The following is a 26889-nucleotide window of genomic DNA, read 5'->3' as shown; positions in this document are numbered from 1 at the left end:
CCTGGCATAGTGGAGGTAAGCTGGTTTTCCTCCTGTAACACTCATTCACCTTAGGTTTGTACATACTGATAAACATGTTACCTGCACGCTCTTAGGTTAGGGGTTTCGACTAAGTATATGGCAAAGTTAAAGAATCAAAGCAAAAACAATAATTAGTCGTTAAACACCAACATACCAGCATCCAAAACACAACATATTCTGGTTTTGCTGGTGACCAGCTATGCTGGTCTATGCTGGTTTTTCTAGCAGTGTATTTAAAGCATCAACAGAAGTTTAGATGATAATGATTAAAATATGAGGGAGTGAATTCAAGCAGCCGGCTGGTATAAGGCAGAATGGAAAAATTAAACCTGGTCGGTGATGTTTGTGTCTATAGCTTAATCAGCTAGCTTAACGCTAGCTTAAACTCAAACAGTGCCACACACCAAAGTACAGGACTGATTATGACTAACTGGCACTCTGCTGAAACAAGTGTAGATAATAAAAACTAATAGAAAGTAATGTCTAAGAGTAACTGGTGTTGGAGTAACAGAAAGCCGAAATTGAAGCTGTTTGGGACTGTAGCATTTTGGCTAAGCTAACAATATCTTAGTTAGCAAGCCACACACCACAGTGCAGACTTGATTCCAGCTAACTGATGCTAAAATGGCACCTGTTTAGTGGACATCCAAGAGTGCAAAGTGACTTGTTAAACTGAATTCATACATGATCTGTGGTGTGTATGAGCCCCTTAAAAAATAATTGGATACAATGTGTTTTTCAGCTGTTCAGACATGGACTAGAAACTCGACACGTCATAATTTTGAAATACCAGAGGGCCAAGATCACAATGGACACATTTTGCTCCAAACAAGTAATCAACAGTCAGTTCATTTATTATTTTGATTTTGTATACCTGACAACTTGATTCTATTAGAAATATGAAAGTGGGTGATGGAAAACTTGCAGAATTTAAACTGTGGGCCAATTGGCCCTCCCAACCCCGAACCCTCTGATCTGAACTCTTCTCTTTTATTTAGGCCCTATTTAAATAAAGTTTGAAGTACTGTGTTTATCTATTTGCTCAGTCAGCAGATATAGATATTGATCATTGAACTCAATTTCAAATGATCAGAAACCTATGTGTGAATATTAATGTCCTGGACGTTGCGCTGTGTTGTATGAGCAAACGTTGCATCTTTGGCTAGTAGAAAGTACTAATATGAGTGTGTTGCATGTGCTCACCTAGCCCACACTAGTTTCAGAATTAGTTCCTAACCCACTGCCTTATTTAGATGTAATTAAATTAGAATCAGCCATAAAAGTTAATGATCGGTGAACCTCTGGTCTGTAGTTATCTATACTACTTGTGGTTGCCTACACAGTCACTCGATAAAGTCTACCTTCACTGGCCACTTTATAAGAAACACAATAAATCTGTCATGTATAATTTGTATTAGCCATCCTTCATCCCTTCTGTGGTCAGTTTCAGAGTGGTGGACCACCGTCAACCTAGTCGTGACCGTAAAAGCAGCTGTGCCTGGCACTGGAATGAGAGTATCAGGCACAGCTGTGTTCACAGATAGCGAGAATGGTCTAAATAATATCTGGTCAACAGAAACTGACTGGTGATAAATGGGGTAGAGAAGAGCTGATAAACTGTGCAAGACAACAGATGGGCTACATTTTGTAATCGTGTATTGTGCATATAGTAGACTAATAACGTAAATGGAGCTCACAAATTGTCCATAGAGGGAAAGTACAAGGTAGGTGTTGCTAATAAAGTGGATGTTGAGCACATTTATGCTAACACAGTGTAAATGTATTGTGCACTCACCCGGGCGATGAGTTCTCCCACCATGCCCGTCCAGGTTCCATTGGTTCCAGACACTCCATACACGCCGTCGCTCACCAGCTTAATGCGGTACTTGAACTTCAGGATGTCGGCCAGCTCCTTCAGCATGTCCACGCAGAAGCCCTCATAGCGGTCATTGCCCTCCAGGTCCTGGTAGTTGGATTTTAGCATCACGTAGGGATTCTCCTGTAAAGACACAGAGTAAGCCATTATCCCATACCTTCCCACCCTGCTGACAGTCTGGAAGCTTAAGAGGAGCTCAATGTGGAATTCCATTGATTTATCAACATTTCTGCATTTTTTAAAGATGTAAACAAAGTAATTAAGATTGGTGTGGCATTCAGAGTCAGAATTGTTCAAAACAGTGGTGACAAAACCAGAAGTGTTTAATGCCTCTAAAAGCTACTTCACTTCAACATTACATATAAAACTCAGAAGACATTTGTAGTCACAACTGGTCATTTTTGATAGTGGACAAAATGGCTATATTTGTGTTGTAGACACTGCGAGCCCTGATTCCTATCACCACCACTGTAAAGAGTCACTAAGTTGCTCTACAATAAACCCCCACACAGCATACCACTCTGAATGACTTAACATCTCAACAATTGAATTATGCAAAAATTTTAAAAATGGGTGGAATTACCTTTTAATGACTAACGCAGCCTCTCCAAAGTTTGTTTCTAATTTATGATGTATGTTGTTTGCTCACACTGGCGAGAGAGGGTTTGATTTAGGCTAAGTGTGCACAGATTTATTAAACAATCCTGAATCAAAAGAAAGAAGCTGCCAATATTTCATTCTGCCACCTCTCTGCAAACACATGGCGCACCCTGTTTTATAGCGAGTGCCTTAATAAAAGAGTGTATCGAGTTTGTATGCGGGGGCGGGTGAAGTCATTTACAGGGAACACTACATAAATCGCGGAACATTGTCACCTTGGAGATAAACAGGCTTTGCTGAGTGAAGCCAGCCATGTAAAAGCTTTTGAAAATGACTTTTTTTTTGGTTATAATGCTCTTTGAGAAAGTGAAGGTAGAAACGGTGTGTCTGATATGCTCTTGTAAGACACACATGAAAATGGCTCCGTCGTGCTGGTGGCTGGCTTGGCGGAAACCAGCTGTCGAAAGATTTTCATTTTCGCCGGTAAATCTGAGCTGTTCAACTCAGATGCTTCGAGCACCAATTTGAATGAGGCAAGGAGACGTTTTGGCCCTTCCCATCGCCATGGCAACACTCTTATGCCCCGTCTGCCTGCTCCTGCATCTTTGACATTTGATTTGCCCTGTGGCTATGCTCCAACTAATCCAAGTCTAGCGCACCACCTCTCCTGTCCCTCCACAGTCTAAAGGGCTGCTTACTTAAGAGTTTGCACACATCAAATAAGCCAAAACTCTATGGCCAAGCATGCAATATATGATTTTAGCCTTGATTTTCCTGTCTCAGACAAATTTTATGGATCTGCAACAAATGCCTCCAGATCATGACCGCTCCTTAAGAGAGACGTTCAGAGATTTTATTCATCCAATGTGGAATTAACAAGTTCTGCAATTTGCCCAGCCTGTGATTTTCCCAGTCTGTGATTTGCCCAGTCTATGACTGACTTAGTCTGCAATTTGTCCAATCTACTGCCCAGTGTGTGGATTGACCAGACTGCAAATTATCTAGTCTGAGCTTTGCCCATCTATCTAGTCTGTGATTTACCCAATCAGCAATTTGCTCATTCTGTGATCTGCTCTGACCTAGTCTGTGATTAAGATATCCTGTGATTTACCCAGTCTGTGATTTGCCTGATCGGTGACTAACCCAGTCAGTGATTCAGCGAGTCTGTGATTCATCTGTGACTTACCTAGTCAGTGATTTAGTCAGTCTGTGATTTGCCCAATCTGTCATTTGCCCAGTCTGTCATTTACCCAGTCTGTAATTTGCCCCTCCTGCAGTGTACCAAGTCTATGATGTACACAGTCTGTGATTTACCCAATCTGATTTATCCACTCTGCGATTTGCCCAGTCTGTGATTGACCTTGTCTGAAATTTACACGGTCTGCGACTTGCCCATAATGTGATTGTCCTAGTCTGTGATTTAGTCTGTCTGTGATTTACCCAATCTGTGATTTGTTCAGTCCGTGGTTGACCTAATCTGTGATTTACTCAGTCTGTGATTCGGCCAGTCTGTGATTAACCTATCCTGTGATTGCCTGATCTGTGACTAACCTAGTCAGTGATTTGCTCAGTCTGTGATTAACCTAGTCTGTGTTTTGCCTGATCTGTGACTTACCTAGTCAATGATTTAGTCAGTCTGTGATTTGCCCAGTCTGTCACTTACCCAGTTTGCAGTTTATCAAGTCTATGATTTGCACAGTCTGTGATTTACCCAATCTCATTTACCCACTCTGCGATTTGCCCATACTGTGACTGTGCTAGTCTGTGATTTACCCGGTCTGTGATTGACCTAGTCTGCGATTTGCCCATTCTGCAAATGATCTAGTCTGTTATTCATCAGTCTGCATTTTGCCCAGTCTGTGACTGACCTAGTCTGTGATTTACCCAGTCTGCGATTTACCTAGTTTGCGACTTACTCATTCTGTGATTTGCCCAGTCTGTGGTTGGCTCATCCTGCGAAAGATCTAGTATGCTATTTATCAGTCTGCAGTTTTCCAGTCTGTGATTGACTTAGTCTGCGATTTGCCCCTCCTGGCAACATACAGCACTGCATGGTTTCAACTGCCCCAACACATCTGATCCAGCTTGCAAAGGGCTTAATTATCAGTTAATCAGCTTGATCTAGCGTGGAACAGCGATTAGCAATAGTCAACAACTGCACAAGAGGAAACTCTCAAAGGACAAAGTGGGAACAACAAAAACAACAATCAAGGTAAAAACAACTGTTCTGCACCCAGGAAACAGAAGGGAGGCTCAAAGAGCACTGGCAAAAAAATAATGCTTGTTTGATATCTGAAAATGATCACAGCCAGATCACATGAGCGAAGAAGTGATTTATTTTGGGAATCAGGCACTTTTTGTTTGGGGTCCCTCAAAATGAAAGTTGGTTCAGTAAATAAGCTTTGTCTGTGCTTGACTGTGTAGCATCTGCATTGCTATATCAACAAGTAATAAATGTCTAGTGTGAGCAGTACAGTTTCAGATTTCTGAAAGTACTCGAGTAAGCTTATGAACGTGAAAGCGACTCATCTCAGGATAGCACAGAGAATTCACACAGACAGGCGTTATTTGCTAGGTCGCGATGAACGGCTATTGACAGACACCTTAGACCTGACCAGGTGAACTACAGAAATCTCACAAAAGGACAAATCATGGGTCCAGAGCACAGAGTGCTCGATAAATGCAAATCCTTCCATTTTGTTCATTAAATCATTAAGTCGGCTATGCGCGTTACCTTTTTGCTCCACACCAACGCGGCTGCTGTGCTTCCTCCATGCCACGCGTGCGGCACAATATAAATGCAAATTTTTGTCGCTCCCAGCCTGCTGGAAGCACTCGAGCGTGGCGGCCGCAGTCATCCTCCAAACCCAGGCTTATTAAAAAAGCAGCATTTCATGGGCTGGTTGCACATTAAGCAGCGGGTTGGGGCCGGGGAGGGAGGGAAGGAAGACGCTAATAAACAAACCTTCTGGATTCAATTAATAGGTCTGCACGCTCTGAGAGAGGAGTGGGCTGCCCTAGCTCATTAAGCACTGACCATAATGGCTGACTGGAACCCTCGGCTGATTTATGTGAGTGAAAGGCGGGGCAGACGATTATATATTTACATGTAATAACTGTAATAACCCATGATTAGTGGAGAGTGTGGAGAAAGGGTCAATAGCAGTGGACAAACAGGATCAGGCCTGGCATGGGCCCATCAATCTGAGCAGTAGAGCTCCAGCGTCAATCAGCGGAGTGGAGCGGCCATCAGGCCAAGCAATCCTCTCTGCTAGGCACGAGCGCTTCCATAAAAGCTGCGGGTCACACTGGCGAGGGAAACTTTTCAGATTAATAGCGCCGACAGGAAGATTAAAGGCACTTTGAGCGTCAAGTCTGCCAAAGCTAACATCCCTCACTGCGTCGGGATCTGAGGCTGATTTGATTCTATTTGTTTTCCTGGAAGGCTGTCAACTGATGAAATCAATTTTACAAATGCAGCATGATGGCACAGTCCAGTTAGGTGTGTAAGAAAGCGAAGGAAGCGAAGAAATAAATGAAAAGAAATCTTTGTTCGCATCAAATGACAGAGTGGAAGGGGAAATGGAATTCACAAAGTAAAGTTCATTCACTGGTCCTTGAGATTCCCCAAAATGTAGAAACATGCTCCCCCCGTCAGCAGTCTGTGAGTCTGTGGGTGTATACTTTGTCATTGACCTCAGACTGGAAAGGCATCAGCTATGCAGATAACACCACTTTCAGTTACTAGAACTGGTAGCTTGTCCAAAAAAACAAACGTAATCAATCTGCGAAGGCATGTTTGCTTCTTTAGTTTTGCCTTCAATGCTATTTGTAGTTCACTAGTAATGGAAGCATATACGCTCCAACTGGCATCACGCAACACGCCTGTCTGAATCATCACACACTTGCTTCAAACTGTGTCAGGTTGGGATTAGTTTTACATGACGAGGTGGTGTAATGTAATTTTTACTGGTGTTTCTTAGATATTTAGGTTCCATTTGAATGTGCTATGTCAGCCTTTTTACAAATCCATGTTCTTGCATCAATAAAGATTACACCCCCTTAACCTCCTATAAATCGAGGCACAGAAGTAACCCCAGGTAGTATTAATCCTGATTGAACTGACATACTGGTAAAATGCTACCATATTCTGTGGAAAAGGAGTTTCTTAAGTATAAAAACACCAAATTAGTGTTTACTTGTGCTCTTTGTGGCTAAAATCAAGCTAATATATACTCATAGGTTAAGTTCAACTGAACTCAGAATAAAAATTGATTTTATGTGACGCTCACTGTTGGCTGTGATTTCCATGCTAATGACGATGCTAATGACAGTGCATTCACTTAAAGACAGCTAGACAGATAGTTAGGATAAACAGAATACAGGCTAAATGAAATGTTTTGACATGTTTTCTACTCTTTTCTGGAGTAAAGGCTGTGAGATTTACTGAGATTTCCCCATGGACAACTCATCCCACACAAATAATACTATAGACTTGCCTATGTGCTGTCTGACAGTGAGTGTATGGCAGGGGTGCTCAATCCTGGGCCTGGAGATCTACCACCCTGTAGAGTTTAGCTCCACCTCTAATCTATTGCACCTGATCCAGGTAATGAAGGCCTTCAGGAGTATCTGACAGTTAGAGCCAGGTGTGTTGGATCTGAAGTCTCCAGGGTGGCAGATCTCCAGTACTGAGCACCTCTGCTGTATGATATACTGTAATCCACTGGTCACCAACCTTCCACCTGGAGATCTACCTTTCCTGCCTTTCATCTCCAACCCAAATCAAGCACACTGCATTCTGCTAATCACAGACTTCTGCATGGAGTAAGCAGATAAATCAGTAATTAGATGGATCAGGTGAAATTAATTAATATTGAAGCAAGGGTCTGCAGGAAGGTTCACCTACAGGAGCAAGGTTGATGACCACTGCTGCAATCAATACAAATGGACAGTATGTCTAATGAATACATGTCTTGTACATCTAATCAACTACATTTGCAAGAGAGAAAACATACTTTAGTTCTTACATTTTCATTTAAACCTTTGAAATACTCTGAAGTACAGGCCTCAAAGGCCTTGAGATTGTTGATCACCAGTAAGTCAAGTTCCTGCACATCTGAATTTATTATTGGTATCAAAATATCCAAACAAATGAAAGTAAATAAAATAAAAAACAAAGAGAAATTCTTATTTTTATGTTAACATGTCTACCTTTTTGAATATCGTTGCTGTCCAATGAAAAGCATGTATCTCCAAAATAGTAACTTTACAGGAGAAAGCAAAAACCAATGTAAATGGTTTTCTTTGGACAGAGACGATATACTTATATATTTAAGGGTAATTTAAAAAAAAGTATTTTTGGGCCAAAAAACATTTAACGACCCACTTAGCTGAGGGTCAGACAGTTTCCAACACCAGAAGTGGTTACAGTAGCAGCATGTGGCATAAAGGTAAATTGTGTATCTTAAATTGGTGTTGCCTGTCAGATATCTGCCTTAAAAAAAGCAGAACTACACTTCTCTCCTGGAACATAATGGTGTGCTCACTGCTGCTTTCCTTACGGTACAGGCAGGAAGAGCGAGGGGGCAACAAGAAATTGGCACTGCATTCTGATTTCCAGAGTTTTTAGGGGAGCAGACTTTATCATCAACCTTCATCGTCTTCACCTTGGTTATACTTTCAAATGCTTTTGCTTAGTGCCACAATATTGGCTTCCTCAGAAAATCCAGTAAATTCTCATAATCCCCGCAGCTTTATAGGTTTCCATAGCAGCTTCATACCACGAGAGATTAAAAATGTATTGCTTCTGTTCAGGTTGGCGGGGTTTGCATTTACAGTTCAGACCACAGTCCAGTAAAAGGAGTCTTCGCTGCTTGTGTTGACGGACAGGTGAGACCAGAACAGTCTGAGAGGTCTGCTTTCCATTTGCTGGGTCAGAACACCGATTCACTCATCTGTCACACAGACGACGGACTGAAGGCTGTTACACACTGAACGACACAAAAATGCGGAATATTATTTCACATCCTGTACATGTTTTTGAGCAGAATGTCAGTAAGTTACAAAGTTATCCTTTGCTCCTTACAGAAAGGGCAAACGGTACCACTGGGTAGGCTAATTTCCATTTTGGTAAAAGTGAAAGAGGCACAAAGAGTTTCATCCCCTCGTTCAGGAGCTGAAACTTTGTTCATGCTTTTGCATATACAGTGTATGCAAAGTTTTGTGTGCCCCTGGTCAAATGATTCTTGATTTTCTAAGTGAAAAAAAAAAAACGAATGAATCCTCTACAGAGAACACACTTCTGCACATTTTAATGCGCAGTTACTGTTGAGTTGCTGAATTTAACATACTGGAAAAAAATCAAACCTAAAATGTGCCCTAACTTTTGCACAGGCCATGTTTTGTGTGATTTTTTTAAATCAACATGCTAAATTCAGCAGATTAAAATCCACTGATAAAATCAACAAAATATGAAATTTGACCAGGGGCATCCAAACATTTGCACACAACTGTAACCACATAAGGCACAACACCTAAATTTCAACTCATGAAAAAACGCTTAATATTTTGTACTTTTTAAAAAAGTTTTTTAAAAGGATTTTTTGCTTTCTTTTAAAGTGAACTTGAAAGATTTAGATTTATCATTAGTTTAATTTTTAAATAAAAAAAAAAAACTTTTTCCAAAAAATGCTGTCCCACGTTTTCATGTCATTACCAAAACACAGTTTTAGTCCATAGGCGGAGCCTTATTTTAGCCACACCCATTGCATTTTAGACCAGGAAGTGAGACTGTATCCCTGTCCCTCATGACCAGTTAGATCCCATGACCAGTTAGATCCCATTATTTTGAGGTGTATGTGTGTCCCAAAGTCTGAAAATCAGTGGGTAACGTTAAGAATTGTCCTTACCGAAAAACACATTTTCTGCAATTAAGTAAACTTTTTTTGTGTTTTAATGAAAAATGTTATGATTTTATGTGTGTATAACTGTTTAAAGCTATGTTTGCGAGGCATGTAATGGCTAGAGGTACAACTGTCACTACCAAAACAGTCACTACCCAAACATCTGGTAGTGTTATGATTCTTTTGTGAGTGACAAAATGGAATATTCAGTCATTTGGTTTAATAAAATAAAATAATTAAGGTATAGGGTCATTAAGGGCAAAAGGATGTTAGCCTGAAGTCCAAATCAGTTAAAAGTTTTAAATGTTTTCTCAACTCTAGCTTTGACACAATTTGACAAAATGATCTATACATTTCTATCATGTTAGGACGCTGTTAACATTTATTTATTTTGTCTGTTTACATTTTGCCAGACGTCACTTAAAGCATCTTTGGGCATAAGAATAAGGTGGATAGAGACTAATTACAGTAACAAGAAGCCCATTATGACATCTAATTTTATTCATGTCATTTTATAGACTGATCTTTCCTCCTTATATCATTTTGCCCTATCACCCACCTACACTGCAGACCACTCAGTGTAATGGTACACACACCCTCACACTATGTTTAGCCAGCAGAACCACGTCCCAAGCGAGCACTTTCTGTAAACAATACAGTCTCCTCAGAGCTATTAAGAAAGTACACAAGCTCCTGCAGAGCAGCTATTGCTGTTTAGTCTGGTTTACCCCAGAAAGCAACAACCGTCTACGACAAACTGACCTGAGCTGCAAGAAAATGTGTAATCTGGCCCAGAAGCAGAGGTGGAAATCAATCCCTTCGCGATGTGTGTATGTGTGTGTTCACTCCTGATGACAGGCCTTCAGAACAGAAACACACGTGTGCGGAAAAAGGCCGGCGGAGTGGGAGTCGAGCAGGTGCCGAGTCTTGCAGGATGTTCTCGGCTGTGTGTGGAGAGCGTGGTGAGATAAAGCAGACACGGCAATCAGGCTGTGATGAATGAGCTGAGATAGCGGCGAAATTGCTCCTTGGTGGCTTTTTAAATCCAGCCCAAGCATTCGCACATCTTTAAAGGCAAATCAACACCTGGAGCTCCCTTCAGGAAGCACCAACATTTCCTCATTTGTAATAAAACGGCTGAACGGAAACCAAGAATTCCTCCTCTAATCTTCTCTCAAATACACACGCATTATTTTTCTAAATAAGAAACAGCACTGTGCTGTGTGGGGAACCCTGATCTGTTCATTCATCAGGCGTTTCTTGAGGAGAATGAGAAAGGACTTCTCACTGTTCTGCACTCAGTCTATAAGCATCTGATTTGAACAGCTGTAACGTCTCTTTATTAGCCATTAAAATGCCTCATCTAACACATACAGCCCCTCATAAATAAGAGCCTCAGTTCACTCTTACTCCATGATTTGTGGATCTCTCACTCTCTCTCTCTATCTCCTCTGTCTACCTCACCCTCACTTTCTCTCCTCTCTCCATCCTTTTCTTCCCCACTCTTTCCCCTCTCTCACTCGTCTGCTTTCTCTTTTTGTCTCTCTGTCTCTCTCCCTTTTTTTCACTACCCCTATTTCTCTCCCCTTTTTCTCCGACTCTGTCTTTCCTCCCCCACTCTTCTCTTTCACTCACTCCCTCACTCTCTTTCTCTCCCTCTATCCTTTCTCACCCTGGCTCTCTTTCTCTCTCCCTCCCTCCTTCCCCTCACCACCACTTTCTCTCCACTCTTTTATCCTTTTCTCTCTTTTTGTCTCTCTATCTCTCTCCCTCTTACTCTCTCTCTTTTTTACCACCCCTATTTCAGTCCATCTTTCTCTGACTCTCTATCGTCTCACCCCGCTCTTTTTTCATTCACTCCCTCACTCATTTTCTCTCCCTCTATCCTTTCTAACCCTCTCTCTCTCTCTCTCTCTCTCTCTCTCTCTCTCTCTCTCTCCCTTCCTCCTTCTTGTGGAAGAAAGAGAAGACTTTCACGGTCTTTCTCTCTTTCACTCTTTCATCCTCTATTCTTCTTTCTTTCCCTCTTTTTCTCTCTTCCTATCCCCTCCCTCTTTTCTCTCACACTCTCTATCCTTCTTTCTTTTTCTCTTATCCCTCTTTTTCTCTTCCTTTGTTCTCTCTCTCTCCTCCCTTTTTCTTTCCCCTTCCTCTCTCTCTCTTCCTTTCTCTCGCTCTCCCTTTCTCCCATTCTATCTCTCTCTTTCTTTTATTCTCTTTTCCCCTCTCTTCTGCTCTCTTTTCATCTCTCTGTCTCTTTCCCTCCTTCTTTCTCTTTCTCTCTTTTTCATTACCCTATTTTGCTCCCTCTTTCTCCCACTGTTTCTTTTCACCCCCTCTTTCATTCACTCTCTCACTGTCTGTATTTTTTTCTTTCCCTTCACCCTCTTTCTCACTCTCACTTTGTCTCCCTCCTTCTCTGTCTCTCTTCTTCTGCCCTCCTTTTCTCAATCTGTCTCAATCTCTTTCACTCACATTCATTCTCTGCTCTTCTTTCTTTTTCTTCTCTTTCTTCCACTGTCTCTTTCCCTCTCTCACTTTCTGTTTCTCTCTCACTCTAAAATGCAAAGAATCGTCAGATTGAAGGAAGCGGGTCTGGTCACTGTGGGGCATCTGTTGTTGGCCCAAAGACTGGGCATGAGGTTGGTCAGGGTTGCTGGCCAGTTGCTCCACAGGCTTCAAGAACTATTGACTGATGAAGACCAGACTCTGCTGAGGGGATGGACACTGGCAGGACGGCGAATCTGTGTCTTTGGGTCAGCCCCAAATTTACCATTTTTGGCACTCAGGGCCCTCTTTTAGCACTGGATGGACTGAAAGACATGAAGTTTGACTGTTTTCATGCCAAGGCCTTGTACAGGGGGTGTGTGAAGGTGCTAAACCAGGACAATCTGTCTGGCCGAGTGGACACTCCCTGGAGGGCACAATTTGGCCTTGACAGTTAGGTCAAACCAGCATGGAGAACACTTTACAAACCACTATTGACCATGTAATGTAAAAGATTGAAAGCGTTGTTTGATATTTTAACTTCACTTTTTACTTGTTTTGATGACTGTTTTACTACTCAAGTCTTCATTTTGGGTTTTCCATACTGTCAGAAGAAGAAGAAAAAGTGTCATTTGATCAATTTTATTTTGGGTCAAGCCAAGATGGCAATTTATTTTAGCTGAAAGAAAAAAATGGACTCATGACTGTGACGTTTGTTTGCTCTTTAAAAGGTTGACACAGGCCAGGATCAAGGTGGATTTTATGTTTTATGATGCTGTCAGGGTGTGTTTTTTAGTTTTACTTTTGTTATCTTATTTTTTTTTAATGTGGCTTTGCTGTTACCTTTGACCCAATGGTGTGAATAAAGTTTGATTAAGACTCAACTCTCTCGCTCACTTTCATTCCCTACTGTTCTTTCTTTTTCTCCTTTTCTCTCTTCCTTTCTCTCCCCTCCCTGTACCTCTCTCTCTCACAATCCATCCTTCTTTCTTGCTCTTTTTCTCCTTCTCCATTTCCCTCTCCCCTCTGTTATTACCCTTCCTCTTTTTCTCTCTCTCTTCCATTCTCTCACTCTCCCTTTCTCCTATTCTATCTCTCTCTTTCTTTTATTCTCTCTTTTCTCCTCTCTCTTTTCATCACTCTCTTTCCCCCTCTTTCTCTTTCTTTTAATCTCTCTCTCCTGCTGTCTTTCTCTGTCTGTCTCTCCCTCTCTCTCTCTCTCTCTCTGTCTCTTTCTCTGTCTGTCTCTCCCTCTCCCTCCTGTTCTCCCTCTCTCTCGGTCTGTCTCTCCCTCTCCCTTCTCTCTCTCTTTCTCTGTCCGTCTCTCCCTCTCCCTCCTGTTCTCTCTCTCTCTTTCTCCCTCTTTCTCTCTCTTTCTCTGTCTGTCTCTCCCTCTCCCTCCTGTTGTCTCTCTCTCTCTCTCTCTCTCTCTCTCTCTCTTTCTCTCTGGCAGGTGCAGAGAGGCATGACCCACTGCAGCGGAATAAGATCAGTCCTCAGGCTGTTGCGGATGGAGGGAGAGTTCCATCTCCCCACAGCGATAGGGCACAGGAGACGCAGGGCAAAAATTGCTGCCAAATAACGGCCCAGGATTACATCTTCAATTGCCGGCCATGGCTCCTGGAGATATCTCGCTCCCACTCGTTGGCTAAGCAGGTCGCCGCTCTCCACAATAGAGGAGGATGAATCCTTATTTAGATCAGCAGTGAGTCCAGACTGCAGACGCTGAGCTGTTTGAGGCCTCAGAAAAAGACTGCTCTTTCTGAAAGTGCTCTGAAAGACCACAGGACATTTTCTAACAGAAGGTTTGAGGTGTGTGAGGAGGTTCCTCAGTGATTCTGGAACAGTAGGGACCACAGCACTGCTTAATCCAGTTAAGCACTTTACTCTACCTACTCTACTAGCTCCTAAGCAGATAGAAGACATACATGTTTTGATATTTTACCTGGTATAATAGACCAGATCCAGCTATTCAGCTAATTAACCTCGTCAGAACTAACATCCCGCCAGCAGTACACTCAGACTTCAGCTTTGTCTCGGCCCCCATTGAGACAAGTGCACGCCCACGTTAGCCATAGCAAAATATATCAGTGTGTGGAATTGGAGATATCTGCATATTTCTGTGTTTTCTATCACCATGTAAATACAGCATCTTGCCGCATTTAATTGTTGGATGCACTGTGATAGAGTAAGATTGAGCACATTAACACATTCAGAGTGCAGTTCAGATCAGTAAGCGTTTACTGTGATTGCTAATTTGTTTCATCAGAGAAAGGTCAATAGGTCAAAGTGTTTTCTTGTTTAAAAAGTTGGCTTTAGACAAACAAAATAAAACAAAACTAGAAATTTTTGGCTTTGTTATGGAATGCACTGATCTGGAATAACTGAATAACTGATCATTTGTTTTTTTTGGTAGTCCAATAACTGGCCCACACTCACAACTTTCATCCAGCCCAAATATTGCCATGGAATGACGGCATCAGGGTGCCGGGAATGCATTTAAGCCAAATTTGATTTAAATTAGGATATTTGGTCATTCCTAGTATTAAGCCAGATTGTATTGGACGACCTCATTTTTTTCAGTTAACAAAAAATTGTTGTATAAGCCAACATACTGCCACATCTCTACCAAAAGTGACCCAGATCTATTTGAATTGAGGGCTCCAATAAGAGCAAAGGGAGAGCATGAGAGAGCCAAAATTGAACTTTTGTGGGTTCTACGTATTTCCTTAAACAAAATTTGAATGAGCACATTTAATGAACACATTCACATGAGGTTACCAACTTCATTTGCATTGTGTTCAAAATTAGATTCCTCCCCTGGAAGAACTGAAAACCCACCATGACCAGAATTATATGCATTAGTCTGGCAAACTGAAGAGTAATTTGGTTTCACTTCCTGCGGGACCCACCAAACCTGCCTGCTGACAAGTGAATCCATTGTTTTACTACCTAAATCCTATATTTTAATAATTAACTGAGAAAAGGTAGGCTAATAGACATTTTACTGATACAGATAATCCTGCCTAGTAACACTTGTGAAAAGACAGCAGGGGTAAACCTCACAAAAACATACTGTGAAAATAGGATTCATCAATACATAGTCCACTTTATAGTCACAATTTCCACCAGGGGACCCACAAGACCTCTGCCTCAATTTCAACCCTGCAAGAGCCAAATGAGTGTGTTTAAATGTGGGCCACTTTTGGCTCACTCACGGTTTGCTAGTGCCGACAGCAGGCCAGCAGTGCCATATGTTTGCCAGGAATGGCCCACATGCTATCTGGGTCAGTGAATAATATATCTATAAATCTATGAATCTAAGACATAAAATACGTTATAGAGTGAGGAACTGGAGTTGAGGCCCAATTCCTTAGGATTTTAAAAAGTTAACAAGCCCTTCCTAAGCCCAGGCCATACACTAAAATGTGAAGAGAGGTAGTTATCCAGGACCCAGGCTAGAACACACTTGGCTAAAAGTCTGCAGCAGGCCGGATGAGAGTGGAAATGTCAGGGCTGGTGGGGGAGCTGCAGGACTCACCAGGATGGTGGTGATGATGAGCGTAGTGTTGAAGAGCGTGTCTGTCACATTGAGTGAGGGAAGCTTTCTCTCCATGGACAGCCCCTGTTCTGAGTGCCACTGGCCAATCTGCAGGTGGAACACACATGCACACAGAAATAGTGTGAGAAAGAGTGCGAGAGAGAGCGAGAGAGAGAGAGAAAGAGAGAAAGACAGAGAGAGAGAAAGAGAGAGAGAGGAAGAGAGAAAGAAAGAGAGAGGTAGGGAGAGAGAGAGAGAGAGAGAGAGAGAGAGAGGGTTATATAAGCCTCTGAGCAGCGTCTCTCAGAACATCCACTATTCAAAACTAAACATGAAAAAAGGACTGTCATTAACTCCCCCAGCAGGTTTCTGCACAGAAACACGCAAAAGAGCAGAGCACCTCGGAAGGATCCGTGTCAGGGCGGGCGTTCAATCAGAAGCACAACAGAAAGCTTTCATTAACTCAAATCACACCCCTATCCTCCGAGGCGAGCGGATGTCCTCATTATCATTCCGGCTCCACTGGCTCCAGTCCGCCAGGCCTCACACTGTCTTTTTACAGGTGGCTAAAAACCCCACCCAGCACACATGGTGCTCCTCAATCACCCATTATTTTTTATTTTTCAGCGTAATTACAGACTGGCATGGTTCAGCAGGCCTCCTGCTTGATGTCTTTTGCGGAGTTACTGCTCAATTTATCTTCTCCAACAAATCGATCCCCAGCGTGTGCTCCAAACCAAAACGGCGGAGAAGGGCAGGCAAACAACAACACTGCAGCTCAGTCATACACTCTTCATAGAGGAAAAATATGCTACAAAAGATGCACAAAATAGTGACGGCACATCCGCTAGACCCCCGCATTCACCAACATTTCTGCTGCTTTGTTTCATAAGCTGCTCCACAGCATATGCCAACGTAGAGGTGTTGTTTGTCCTAATACTTTGTTTTGCCACATTTAACGTCATTCATCAAAGTGGCTAAATTAGTTATGAAAACGTTTGGCCTAAATCAGGCCAGATTTCATTACAGGGCCCACAATGAGATGTAGCGTTTATCCTGACAGCCACTGAATATTTTATATGAAATAAGACATAAACTCATCAAACAGCCCACAACACATCAGCATACTATGATAAAAGACTGAAATATACACAAGCCTATACTATTACACATTTACTGAGACTGTGGGATAAAAATAAAAGATAAAAAAAAAAAATGAAAAAATGACAAAATAAAACACTTTAATTAGATGTAATACATTTAGATCGTATGTGCATTATGAACACATTAACACATTTTCTAAACATTTTTGAACATTACAAATCTTATTTAATGTTGTACTGATCCATGTTGTCAGCTACCTTAGAAACTCTGTTCTTAGAAAGTCTAATCACCGTAACTTTTGGCATTACAATCACTTGTGTGTCACCAGAAAATAACCAGTCAGGAGCCTAAAACAGAGCGCAGGGCAGCACAGTGGTGCAGTGGGTAGTGCTTTCACCTCACAGCAAGAAGGGCCTGGGTTTGATTTCCTTTCTGAGTGGAGAAGTCTAAAGACATGCAGTTGGGCGAACCTCAGATGCTAACTTGCACCTAGGTGTGAGTATGTGTGAATGTGTCTGTCTGGCCTGTGATTGACTGGAGACCTGTCCAGGGTGTTTCCTGCCTTCCATCCAAACGACTGTTGGGATAGGCTCCAGCACCCCCTGCAACCCAGGAGGATAAGCGGCTGAGTGAAAGCTTTGAGCACATCGACAATGCATTGCTTCTGTCATCATTCACTTGACAACAACTGCACTTTTTGCTTGACACGTGAGACTGGTATAATCACACAGAGTGCCCTGGACATGCCAGTGGAGCAGTGCATTGTAGAAACAGTGGTTCTGACCAAGGTTATTATAGTTAAGGAAAACTATTACTAAAATGAAACTAGCAGTGAAAAAGGTGCTTGTTAGCTCTAATAGAAATACAACAGGCAAACTAAATTAAACCTAATATGTCCACTGCAAAACTAATTTCAACAAAATAGAATTTTAGAGTTTAGAAGTAGAACTCTTCTGAGTTTGGCCATCCTTGAGGAAAGCTGGAGAAGAGCTGAGCTCATCCTACTGTTGTTTTAATTTTATTCTACTCTTATCAGATACCTACTATCACAGTGTTCATCATAATAAGAAAAACTGAAACTAAATAAACACTAAAAACTATTTGTTCTCAGAAAAAACAGATTAGAATTATTAATGCACCTTTAAAACTAAGTGAAGCTAAACTGAAATCAAAAACAAAAAAAAAAAGAAAATATCAAACCTATAATAACCCTGGTTTGCACCTGTTAACTGTGCTCTCACGGAAAAAAAAAAAACATAGCCTGAACCAGGTTCCCTGCAACCCACTTGTCCCCACACTGTGATCCACCAGTGAGGTCATGACCCACTACTGGCCTACAACCCACCACTGGCCTAAATTATCTGAGTTTTCTTTTCCAAACTATTGTTAAGAGCACATACTGAAAATGTGCTAGTTTAATCAAAGATTTGAGATACTAATATAACAACATTATAAAAATGGATGTGCAGCTACATTATTCTCAAGGTAGCACTTATGTCAGTTCTTCCATATGTTTTGAAGTTTTTTTTAAACAAAATAGTGAGATCTAAATTGCTCCCTGTTTGATATATTTAGCTATTATAAACCAACAATAAAAATATTAATTAAAAACATACTGAAAAGCTCTAGACGTCCCAAACTTTTAATGGGCACTGTAAAAATAAACTTCATTTTCTATAGACAGACTGGTTTATTTAGCTGGGTGGTGACACAACATGGAGAAACAGAGGCACATTTCCATATCCTGCTATTTTCATAATCTAGAGGTGTCAGCTGAAGGGACGAGTGCTGTGTGCATGACAGCCACAGTGCCAAAGACGGCTCTTGATTACGTCCATCATAAAGTCAGGCGGTGTGGCTGTGGGTGGTGACGACTTAGCAAGCAGAAATGTCAGGTGCTGGAGCAACAGGTAGGCTTCTGATGGCGTGGAGATGACCAGTGCAGCACACACTGTAATTTTCTTTTCCCTGGAATGTCACGGTGCCACTGTAGCCAACAAAAAAGGAACTAAAGAAAAAAAAACAATGAGGTTTTAACCCTTTTTTGGCGCGCTGCCTTTGCAGGTTTCCGCTAATGCTGTTCAGACTGTGACGTGTGACAGTTAAACAAGGGCCTCTATAGGAAAGTTGGCTTTCTTTCCTTTATCTAAGAACTTATAATGTTCACAGCAAAACGAGAGAGAGAGAGAGAGAGAGAGAGAGGGCAAAGACAGAAAGATGGAGTGGAGAAAGAGCATATGGAAAGAGAGTGGCAGATTATGAAAAGAAAGAAAGAAGGGAAGGAGGGAGAGGAAGAGAGAGAGAAAGGGGAGTGAAAGATGAAGAGAGGGAGAGAGATAAAAGAGGACTGGAATAAAGAGACGGAGAGAGAGGGGGTAAAAGAAAAAGAGGGAGGAGTAAGGGAGACAAGAAAGCAGAAAGTAAGAATTCAAGAAATAAGAAAAGAATAAAATGGATGGAGAAAGAGGAAAAGACATAGACAGAAGTGAGGAGAGAGAATGTCTAGTAAGAGGGATGGAGAGAGAAAAAAGAACTGCAGAAAGAAGGAAAGAGAGACAGAGAATGAATAAAGGGAGACAAGATAGAGGAGAGAAAGAGTATTTTAGAAAGTAGTCTGAAAGAGACTGTTAGAGAGAAAGAGAGAGGGGGATAAGAGAGAGTGAATGGAGAGAGGAATGAGGAGAAAAAAGAACTGAAGGAATAAGGAATGAGAGAAAAAGAGAGAGAGGAGTGAAAGGGAGAGGGCGAGAGAGGAGTGAAAGAGAGAGGGAGAAGAGAGAAAGAAGTGAAAGAAAAAGGGAAAGAGAGAAAGTGGATTGAAAGAAAAAGAGGGAGATAGATGAAGAGGAGGGAAAAAGAAAGAGAAAGAGGAGGGAAAGAAAGAGGAGAGAGAGAAAGAGGAGTGAAAGAAAAAGTGGGCGAGAGATAAAGAGAATTGAAATAGGAGAGAAAAACAGGATTAAAAGAAAGAGAGAGGGGGAGTAAGGAGAGTGAATGGACAGAGGAATAAGACAGAAAAAATGTAGATAGAAGAAGAGAGAGACAAAGATAGACAGAACGGGGAGAGAGAACATGAGAGAGAGTGAACGGAGAGAGGAATAAGAGAGAAAAAGAACTGTGGAAAGAGAGAGAGAGCGAGAGAGAGAGTGAGAGAGAGCGAGAGAGAGAAAGAGAGACAGACAGAATGTGTGTATCCCAGAATCAAAGATTTCCTTTGAGAATGTGATCTAAAGACCAGGCCTTCCATTCCTTTCCTTCCCCTCCTCAGCCTGAAAAAGCCACCCTGCTCTAGCGAATGACATCCAAACAGCAGATCACCCAGAGCTGCGCTGCTGCCTGCAGGGATGCAGGAGATGCACAGCACTGAGGAACATGGAGCTATGCAATCAGCCACTGCAATCAGACTGCTCCAGAGGAGGTGCTGTGGGGGTGGGTGAGGGGCTGAAGAAAAGGTGAGATATTAGAGGGGAGGGTGTGAAAGTGGGGAGAGTGCGGACAGAAAAGGATAGAGCAACACAGAGAGAAAGAGAGAGAAAGTTAACCATTACAAGTTGTAGTGATCACTGGTGATAGAAGTATGTTGTAGTTGTCTCTCTCATAGCTCACTGAATTCTAAACTGCTAATCGATCCCATATTAGTGTTTGTATGTATAGTATTTTTAGTGTGAATTGAACTTGTTTAAAAGTTATTGCTGTGAATACAATCTTGTTTTGCAGAAAGAAGAAAATGTTTCTCATTTTTGATTCTGAAACTGGGGAAAAAGTGCCAACTTTTTGCACAAATGGAAATGGAAGATTTTTGCTTCAAACATGCAGTCAGTAGTTGGACAGTTTATTATTTTCATTATTACTTATTTAAGTTCCAATTTCATGATGAAGTGCACTTGTGCTATATTGGAAAGCTGCTGCTACCCCATTAATAAAAAAATCATAGTATAATTATGCATGATTCATTGGGCTAAATAGCCAACTGCCTCTTACTTTCTATGTAACAATGTCAAAGTCAGTCAAAGTTTATTTATATAGCGCTTTTTACAACAGGTGTTGTCACAAAGCAGCTTTACAGAAAAATCCGGGTCCAAGCCCCCCTAAGCAAGCCAGTGGTGACAGTGGCAAGGAAAAACTCCCTAAAAGCAAGAGGAAGAAACCTTGAGAGGAACCAAGACCCAAAAGGGGAACCCATCCTCCTCTGGTTGACACCGGATAGCAAACAGCAATGTTATCTGATTCGTGTTATATAAACAGGCAACTGATTTCTAAGAATCTAAAATGGTAGTTTGGCCCATTAAACTAAAAATAATGGTGTTTTTATTGCAACTTTGGCTAATTGAAAGTACTGGAGATGTGCTAGTGTGATTTGTGTATTAATTTAGCCCACACAGTGTGAACTTCAGTGAAAAAAAAAATAAAGGCTAATAAAAATGAGCCACTGCCCTAAAAATTCATAATTAGTGCATCTCTAATGTTTCTGTAATTTTTCCTAATTACACAAAGAACAATAATGTGGAATGCATAGCAGAATGATAGCAAAATGACTTGTAGGGGTTAAGTAGAGAAGCAGGAGGTGTAGGAAGGAGTTAGTTCAGACACCGCAGGCACAGCGGCAGGAACAGAGAGGAGCTGAGTGCAGGAAGGGAATCTGGCCGCCTGCCAACGGGGAGGAACTGCACCCAGAGTGGCCCTCTACTCAGCACAGTTCTGACAAGCGTAGAGAACAAAACATGCTCAGAGCAGCACACACACTCAGAAGAAGAAACACACGGTTAAATGAGTGGGTTCAGCAGAGGAGAACTGGCTTATCATGCACTCCCCCACACACCACGCATGTATGCAAACTGTACACATGGATTCATTAACCAAACAGCACAGAAAGTGATAAAACGATGACTCCACTTGTTACGTGGGCTTACACTACACTAAGCATGAGCTAAATAGGTCTGAAACAATTCTACATGAATTACTGACCGACACTACAACCTTTCTAATTAATACAGTCATGCACAATGCGCTAGTGGAGCTAATTTCATAAATAAATGTTTTATAATAAAAATGTGGATGCAAGTTGGGTGTACTATGCCTCATATTTGTCAAAAACAAATGTAGGTTAACAGATTTGGCTACTTTAATACTATCAAAAACCTTCAGACAATTTCATGCCCTAGGCTAGGAATGAACAGGTTGCCGTGAATAAGAATTTGTGCAAGCTAAATTAAATGTAAGTTAACAGGTTTGGCTAATTTAACACTGTGAAAAATCTTTAGACCATTTTGTATCCCAGGAAGAAAATGATCGAAACAAATAGGTTGAAAATGGACTTGCTGTCCATGCTAAGCTCACACTACGCACTAAGAAGGCAGTTTTGCCAATTAGAGTCAAGGTATAAAAAGGATGAAACAAGCCAAGGTAAATGGGGATAATTGGCTTCAAGTCCACATCCTGCTAATTAAAGCGAGCTATGATTAATCAAGAACTAGAAATATTTGTCATTCACTTCCATAGACGGACACAATGTTTTCGCCTGGTTTCTTTCCTTGTATGTTCTCTAGTCCACTTCAGACCTGTTTAAGAGATGGTAATGCTCTCAGTAGGGGGGCTACACCTACAGCAAAATCAATGCAGTTCAACGGCATTTCCTTCACAGCCATTAAATTATACCCATAATGCCTCCAAAGAGCCTTTTTCAGCAGTCATCTACACCGTTTGACATCGCCCATTACGTGCAACTAATAAGTAGCAAAATTTGTATGCCTCCCTAAGGGTCTTTCAGAGGATCAAGAAGCCTGCCAGTGAGACTAAAGCATTTTGGTTAATGCACATTGCAGACATGTTGTTCTGGATGTACCCAAGGAGCCTGATTAGAGGTTTCTAACCACCTCAAATGTGGCGAGTTCTGCGATGTGCCTTATGTAATTATCTCCTCGGCCATGGCTGCTCTCCAGCCAGCAAATCTTGCAGTTAATGGAGGCCAGCAGGATAGCAGAAGACTGACTGGGGATGAAGGGCTGAAGGCGGGACCAGGAATCAATGGGAGGACCTGAGGAGCAAACGCAGGGGGCAAGGAACAGGCTTAGAGCCACTATGGCCCCAGAAATTACTGCTCTCTGGGAGATCACGCAGACACCATTCAAGAATTGAGCACAATGGTGGGAGAAAAAGCAGTTTTGGTAATAACACTGAACGGAAATAAAAAGAACATGGTCAGGTAGTGGTGGCTCAATAGGGCAGAGATTTAGAGTAAGAGGTGAAGGTGGAGGGCACCTGGTTCAGTTCACAAGGGATGTCGATGTAGCACTAAAGGCGGAAGTGTCCTTCCTCTGGCTATTGCCATTGCAACCCTGCTTCCCAACCTGGGTCCTGAAATAAGCCCCAACATACCTGACCCAACTAATCAGCTCATTGAAAAGCCCATCCTGAGTTGAAGTGGGTATGTTAGCAGGGAAACTATCAAAATGAGCAGCGCAGGGGTACTCCACATGTGCCTTGAACAATACCTTAGGATGAGCTTCTCTTTCAAATGCATGCTGTCGGCTGCTTAAGATGAAGCTTAATTAAAACTATAGGCTATAAAACACAATATAATGTAATGATATCTGTTTGACAACCAGACAAAGTCAAGGTTGTTGTGTGCCTATAATAAAAACATCCCATGGACCACTGTAAGAGAAGATAAATGTGAATGCATCTGCAATAGAGATAAGTTAGAGCAGAGAAAACATTAAAGTGTGAAGGGCAGGGTTACTCAAGGACCAGGGTTGGGAAGACACTTAACCCCAAGGCACTTAAGCAAAGCACTTAACCCCAGGACCACAGAAAAGAGCAAGGACTGCTTAGTGACCCTACTGTTCTTAAAGAGCTAAAAAGAAAGTAAGCAAAACAGAGCCTCCAGTTTGCTTCTGCAGTGCCATTAATTCTTGTACCCAGATCTGAGAACATTTACAGCATGTTTGAGTGACGAGTCAAGGGATTGAGGGTGGGGTCCCTCCTCCAGCAAAGTGCAGTCAGGCCTGACTTGCACAAGACCAAGACCACTGGACTGATTTAAAATAGACGATCACAATCCCATAATAATATACCCCACTGAATGGTCTCAAAGCAAATCTTTATGTGTGAATTTTCTGCGTCGCTGTTTTTCAGAAGAGAGGATTTCGTCTCTGATGTTTGCTATCAGAATGGCATTCCCGCGGCCATTAGCCGCAGAATAAAGATCTTGTGGAGCTTTTGGTGTTGCAGCAGGTTTTGTCGGCTGGGTAATGACTGTACGGGTGAGGGAAAGGCCAGGAGAGAAAGGTCAGGACAGTTTACTTCCTTTCAAGAGGCGACCTTTTGTCACAATCGAAATTTCAATTTGTGGCAACATAACCGCCAACACACACACGCATATGGCCCCCTTCCAAAAAAAAATCCACACAAAAGCATCCCATGCTGTTCCCTGAGCCAATCTGGGCATTTATTATTTGCCATTATCCATCGGCGCCATGCCACACAGCTGCTCCCATAACGAGAGGCGCATCAAAGAGTGGACGCAACCACCCCCACACATACACTCACCAGTTCACTCTGCTGATCTATTGTCCTGCCGTTAACGCTATGAGCTGGGATGGGAGATTAGCTGAAGCCAAATCTCTCACTGTCCCCTCTCTATCTCTCTCATTCATCCACTCCCTTACTTTCTCCCTCTCTATCTCCCTGTCTCTCTCCGTACTTTTCTTTTGCCTCCCTCGCTGGCTGGCTAGCTCTCTCTCTTTCTTTCTCATCCATCTCTATCTTCCTGGCGCTCTCTGGGGTTGTTCTCTGGCAGAGGCCAGGGATGGGTTTCTGTTACAGAAAGTTCTGAAGAGATGTGAAAGACAAAAGGGATTAAAGCAGTGCCAAGGGTGCCCTCTCTCTCCCTCACTCTTTCTTCCTCTCCAGTCTGGGAACAGGGGACACCACCACCAGCGAATGCACTCAACATGCCAGTGAGACCACTGAGCTGTTATGGCTCTGCAGCTAAGCTCAAGATCCTAATAGTTGAGCAGCAAGAGGCAACAATGTACACAGACAGACACACACAAACCACTCCTAAGAACCAAGTCATCCTTGAAATCCGTTCAGGCTGGGGGACCACATAAAGTAGCTCATCCATTTGCTGTTTGATCTATTCCCCATCTCCAGACAGCATGCGCACTGCCAAAACAAAAGAGGAAGAGCCTGATATTCCACTCAGTCAAAGTGCAGAGGAGAAGAGATAGAGGAGAAGAAAGGAATGGAGACAATGACAAGTCACCCTCCAGCATGTTCAGCATTCGCAGAATCTAATTTGCCCAATGCAATTTGAGTTACACTTATGCACTGCAATTAGAGAGTCAAAACATACACCAAAAAGCACATATACTGGCTTTAACCTCCTCAGTTAAAGCGAGACGCATCCTGCAAATGAGCTCGGGTGACCCCCCGGGACAGTCACTCGCTTCTCTCTCCCTCTCACATTCTCTCCCTCTTCGTTTCCCTGGGATTCAGAGACAGTTTTTCTAGAGGAGTGTAAAGGTTGAGCCAGCACTGCCCAATTAGCTGTAAAGACCTCATCAGATGATGACACGCGGACTGGGAGCTGGCCCTGTTAAAAGCTTCGGGGGAAGAGCCTGAGGAAAGTCGCACTTTTTTTCCCCTGACCTGACCGTCAGGGAGTGCTATTCGTCACATAGACACATACACTCTTCCCCATCGTTTCCCATTACCCACAGGACTGAAGCCTTCATCACTCACCTTTTGCAAGCACCAGCTACAGGCTCTGTCCTCTATAATTCACGACACACCTCTTAACACGGTCCGCGGGTGGACGTATGAGCTGACACAAACTGTGGATGTTACAGCAGACAGTTATGGCTTCCATGATGGTTTCATTGACGGCTCAACGGGGGCATAAACCAGGACTTTGGTGACATCTTTCAGTGATAAGACCAAAGAGGGAATGCGAAAAGGAATGATTCCTGAAGATTCTGTTACACTCCGCAGAGATGTTCCCCAGCCAGGAGACATCAAATGGTAGTGGGAGAGCGAAGAGACAGGGTAGACATCACTGGGAGAAGCTCATTTGGAGCTTTAGAGACATGAGAAGGAATAAGCCAGATCTAAGCTGCCTACTCTAGGTGTCTGACTCCCTCAGCATGCCCACCTCAAGCAGGTACTGCTGCCAACAATCACCAACTATGATTATGTCTTTTTCTAGGCTGGCTTTTTAACTGTCAGAGTGCTATGTGGAGCGCTCTTCTGGCACACTAGAACAGAGACTAGCAGAGTTGAGCCAGTCCCTAATAATGCTTCATAAAGAACCGTCATTCAGAACTGAGCCTTACACTGATTAATATATACAGTAGCAGTCAAAAGTGTGGAACACTTACTCATAGAAGGTTTTTCCTTTCGGTAACTATTTTATACATTCTAGAATAATAGTGAAGACATTGAAACTATCAAATAACACACATGACATTGTAAAGTGACCATAAAGTTTCATACAAATTAAAGTCTCATAGTCTGGATTTGTCAAAGTCTCTTGCCACTCTCTCAAGCAGCTTCATAAGGAACCATTTACTGAGAATGTATACAAAGAACCTGTTGGCTGCTAAAACTACTTGTTGGGGGGAAACATAAAAAAATATAAAAGAATACATACATTCATGAAGGTGTGTCTGAACTTTTAACTGGAGTGTACTGTCTGTTTGTAGCAGTAGAGGACACTAATATTTACCCCACTGATGAGGAGTTGGAGGATATACAATCGCAGTTTTTTATAGTTCATAGAATTTGTTATTTGTGTGTGCACAGTGATACAGAGAGTGGGAGTAGGAACTGTACTTTCCCGGACTATTCTACATTACTGTGATAAAATGACATTTAAAGCTATTTATATGGGCTATAAGCCTTTGTTATCTTGGAAAACACAATTGTAACATTAAACACAAGTAAACATCGATACAATAAATCGTGCTTTTATGTATTAATTTGGTCATTTGCAAAACTCATTATTAACAGATCAGTATTCTCAGTATAAGCTCAGTATTTACAGTTACCATGCAATATTTGCTTCAGCTTATCAGTCCTTCATTATATCAAAGCAGGTGTGCTGCTGATGGAATTCATGCAATGACTGGAGTGCGCTGAAAAGTGAAGAACCATTTGTATTAGTTTTCTTTGCTTTTTAAATGTTCATTTATATCTATCCTCTGGATATAGATAATACAATGTATTGTTTTTTAGAAGTAAAATCACTCTCATGCAGATAGATTAAAATAATTTTCATGGCTGGCCTAATGCAGTTTCCAAACAAAGCCAGATATAGCTGATATTTGGTATTTCTGCATTCCAACCACAAAGTG

The 26889-nt window shown here is 42.0% G+C and overlaps 1 protein-coding gene across 1 annotated transcript in view; it reads right to left on the bottom strand.

Moving 5' to 3' along the window:
* grik4 (glutamate receptor, ionotropic, kainate 4) overlaps nt 1-26889 on the bottom strand; it is a 300984-nt gene that overhangs the window by 30237 nt on the left and 243858 nt on the right. The window contains exons 10-11 of the mRNA XM_036560909.1: nt 15431-15538; nt 1817-2020 (exon numbers count right to left, since the gene is read on the bottom strand). Of these exons, the coding sequence (XP_036416802.1) occupies nt 1817-2020; nt 15431-15538 (312 nt within the window). The remainder of the gene's footprint in view (nt 1-1816; nt 2021-15430; nt 15539-26889) is intronic.

Source organism: Colossoma macropomum, unplaced genomic scaffold (assembly GCF_904425465.1).
Source record: "Colossoma macropomum unplaced genomic scaffold, Colossoma_macropomum, whole genome shotgun sequence".
Lineage (NCBI taxonomy): Eukaryota > Metazoa > Chordata > Actinopteri > Characiformes > Serrasalmidae > Colossoma > Colossoma macropomum.
The sequence above is the reverse complement of the archived record's forward strand: the minus strand, read 5'-3'. Positions and strand labels throughout refer to the sequence as shown.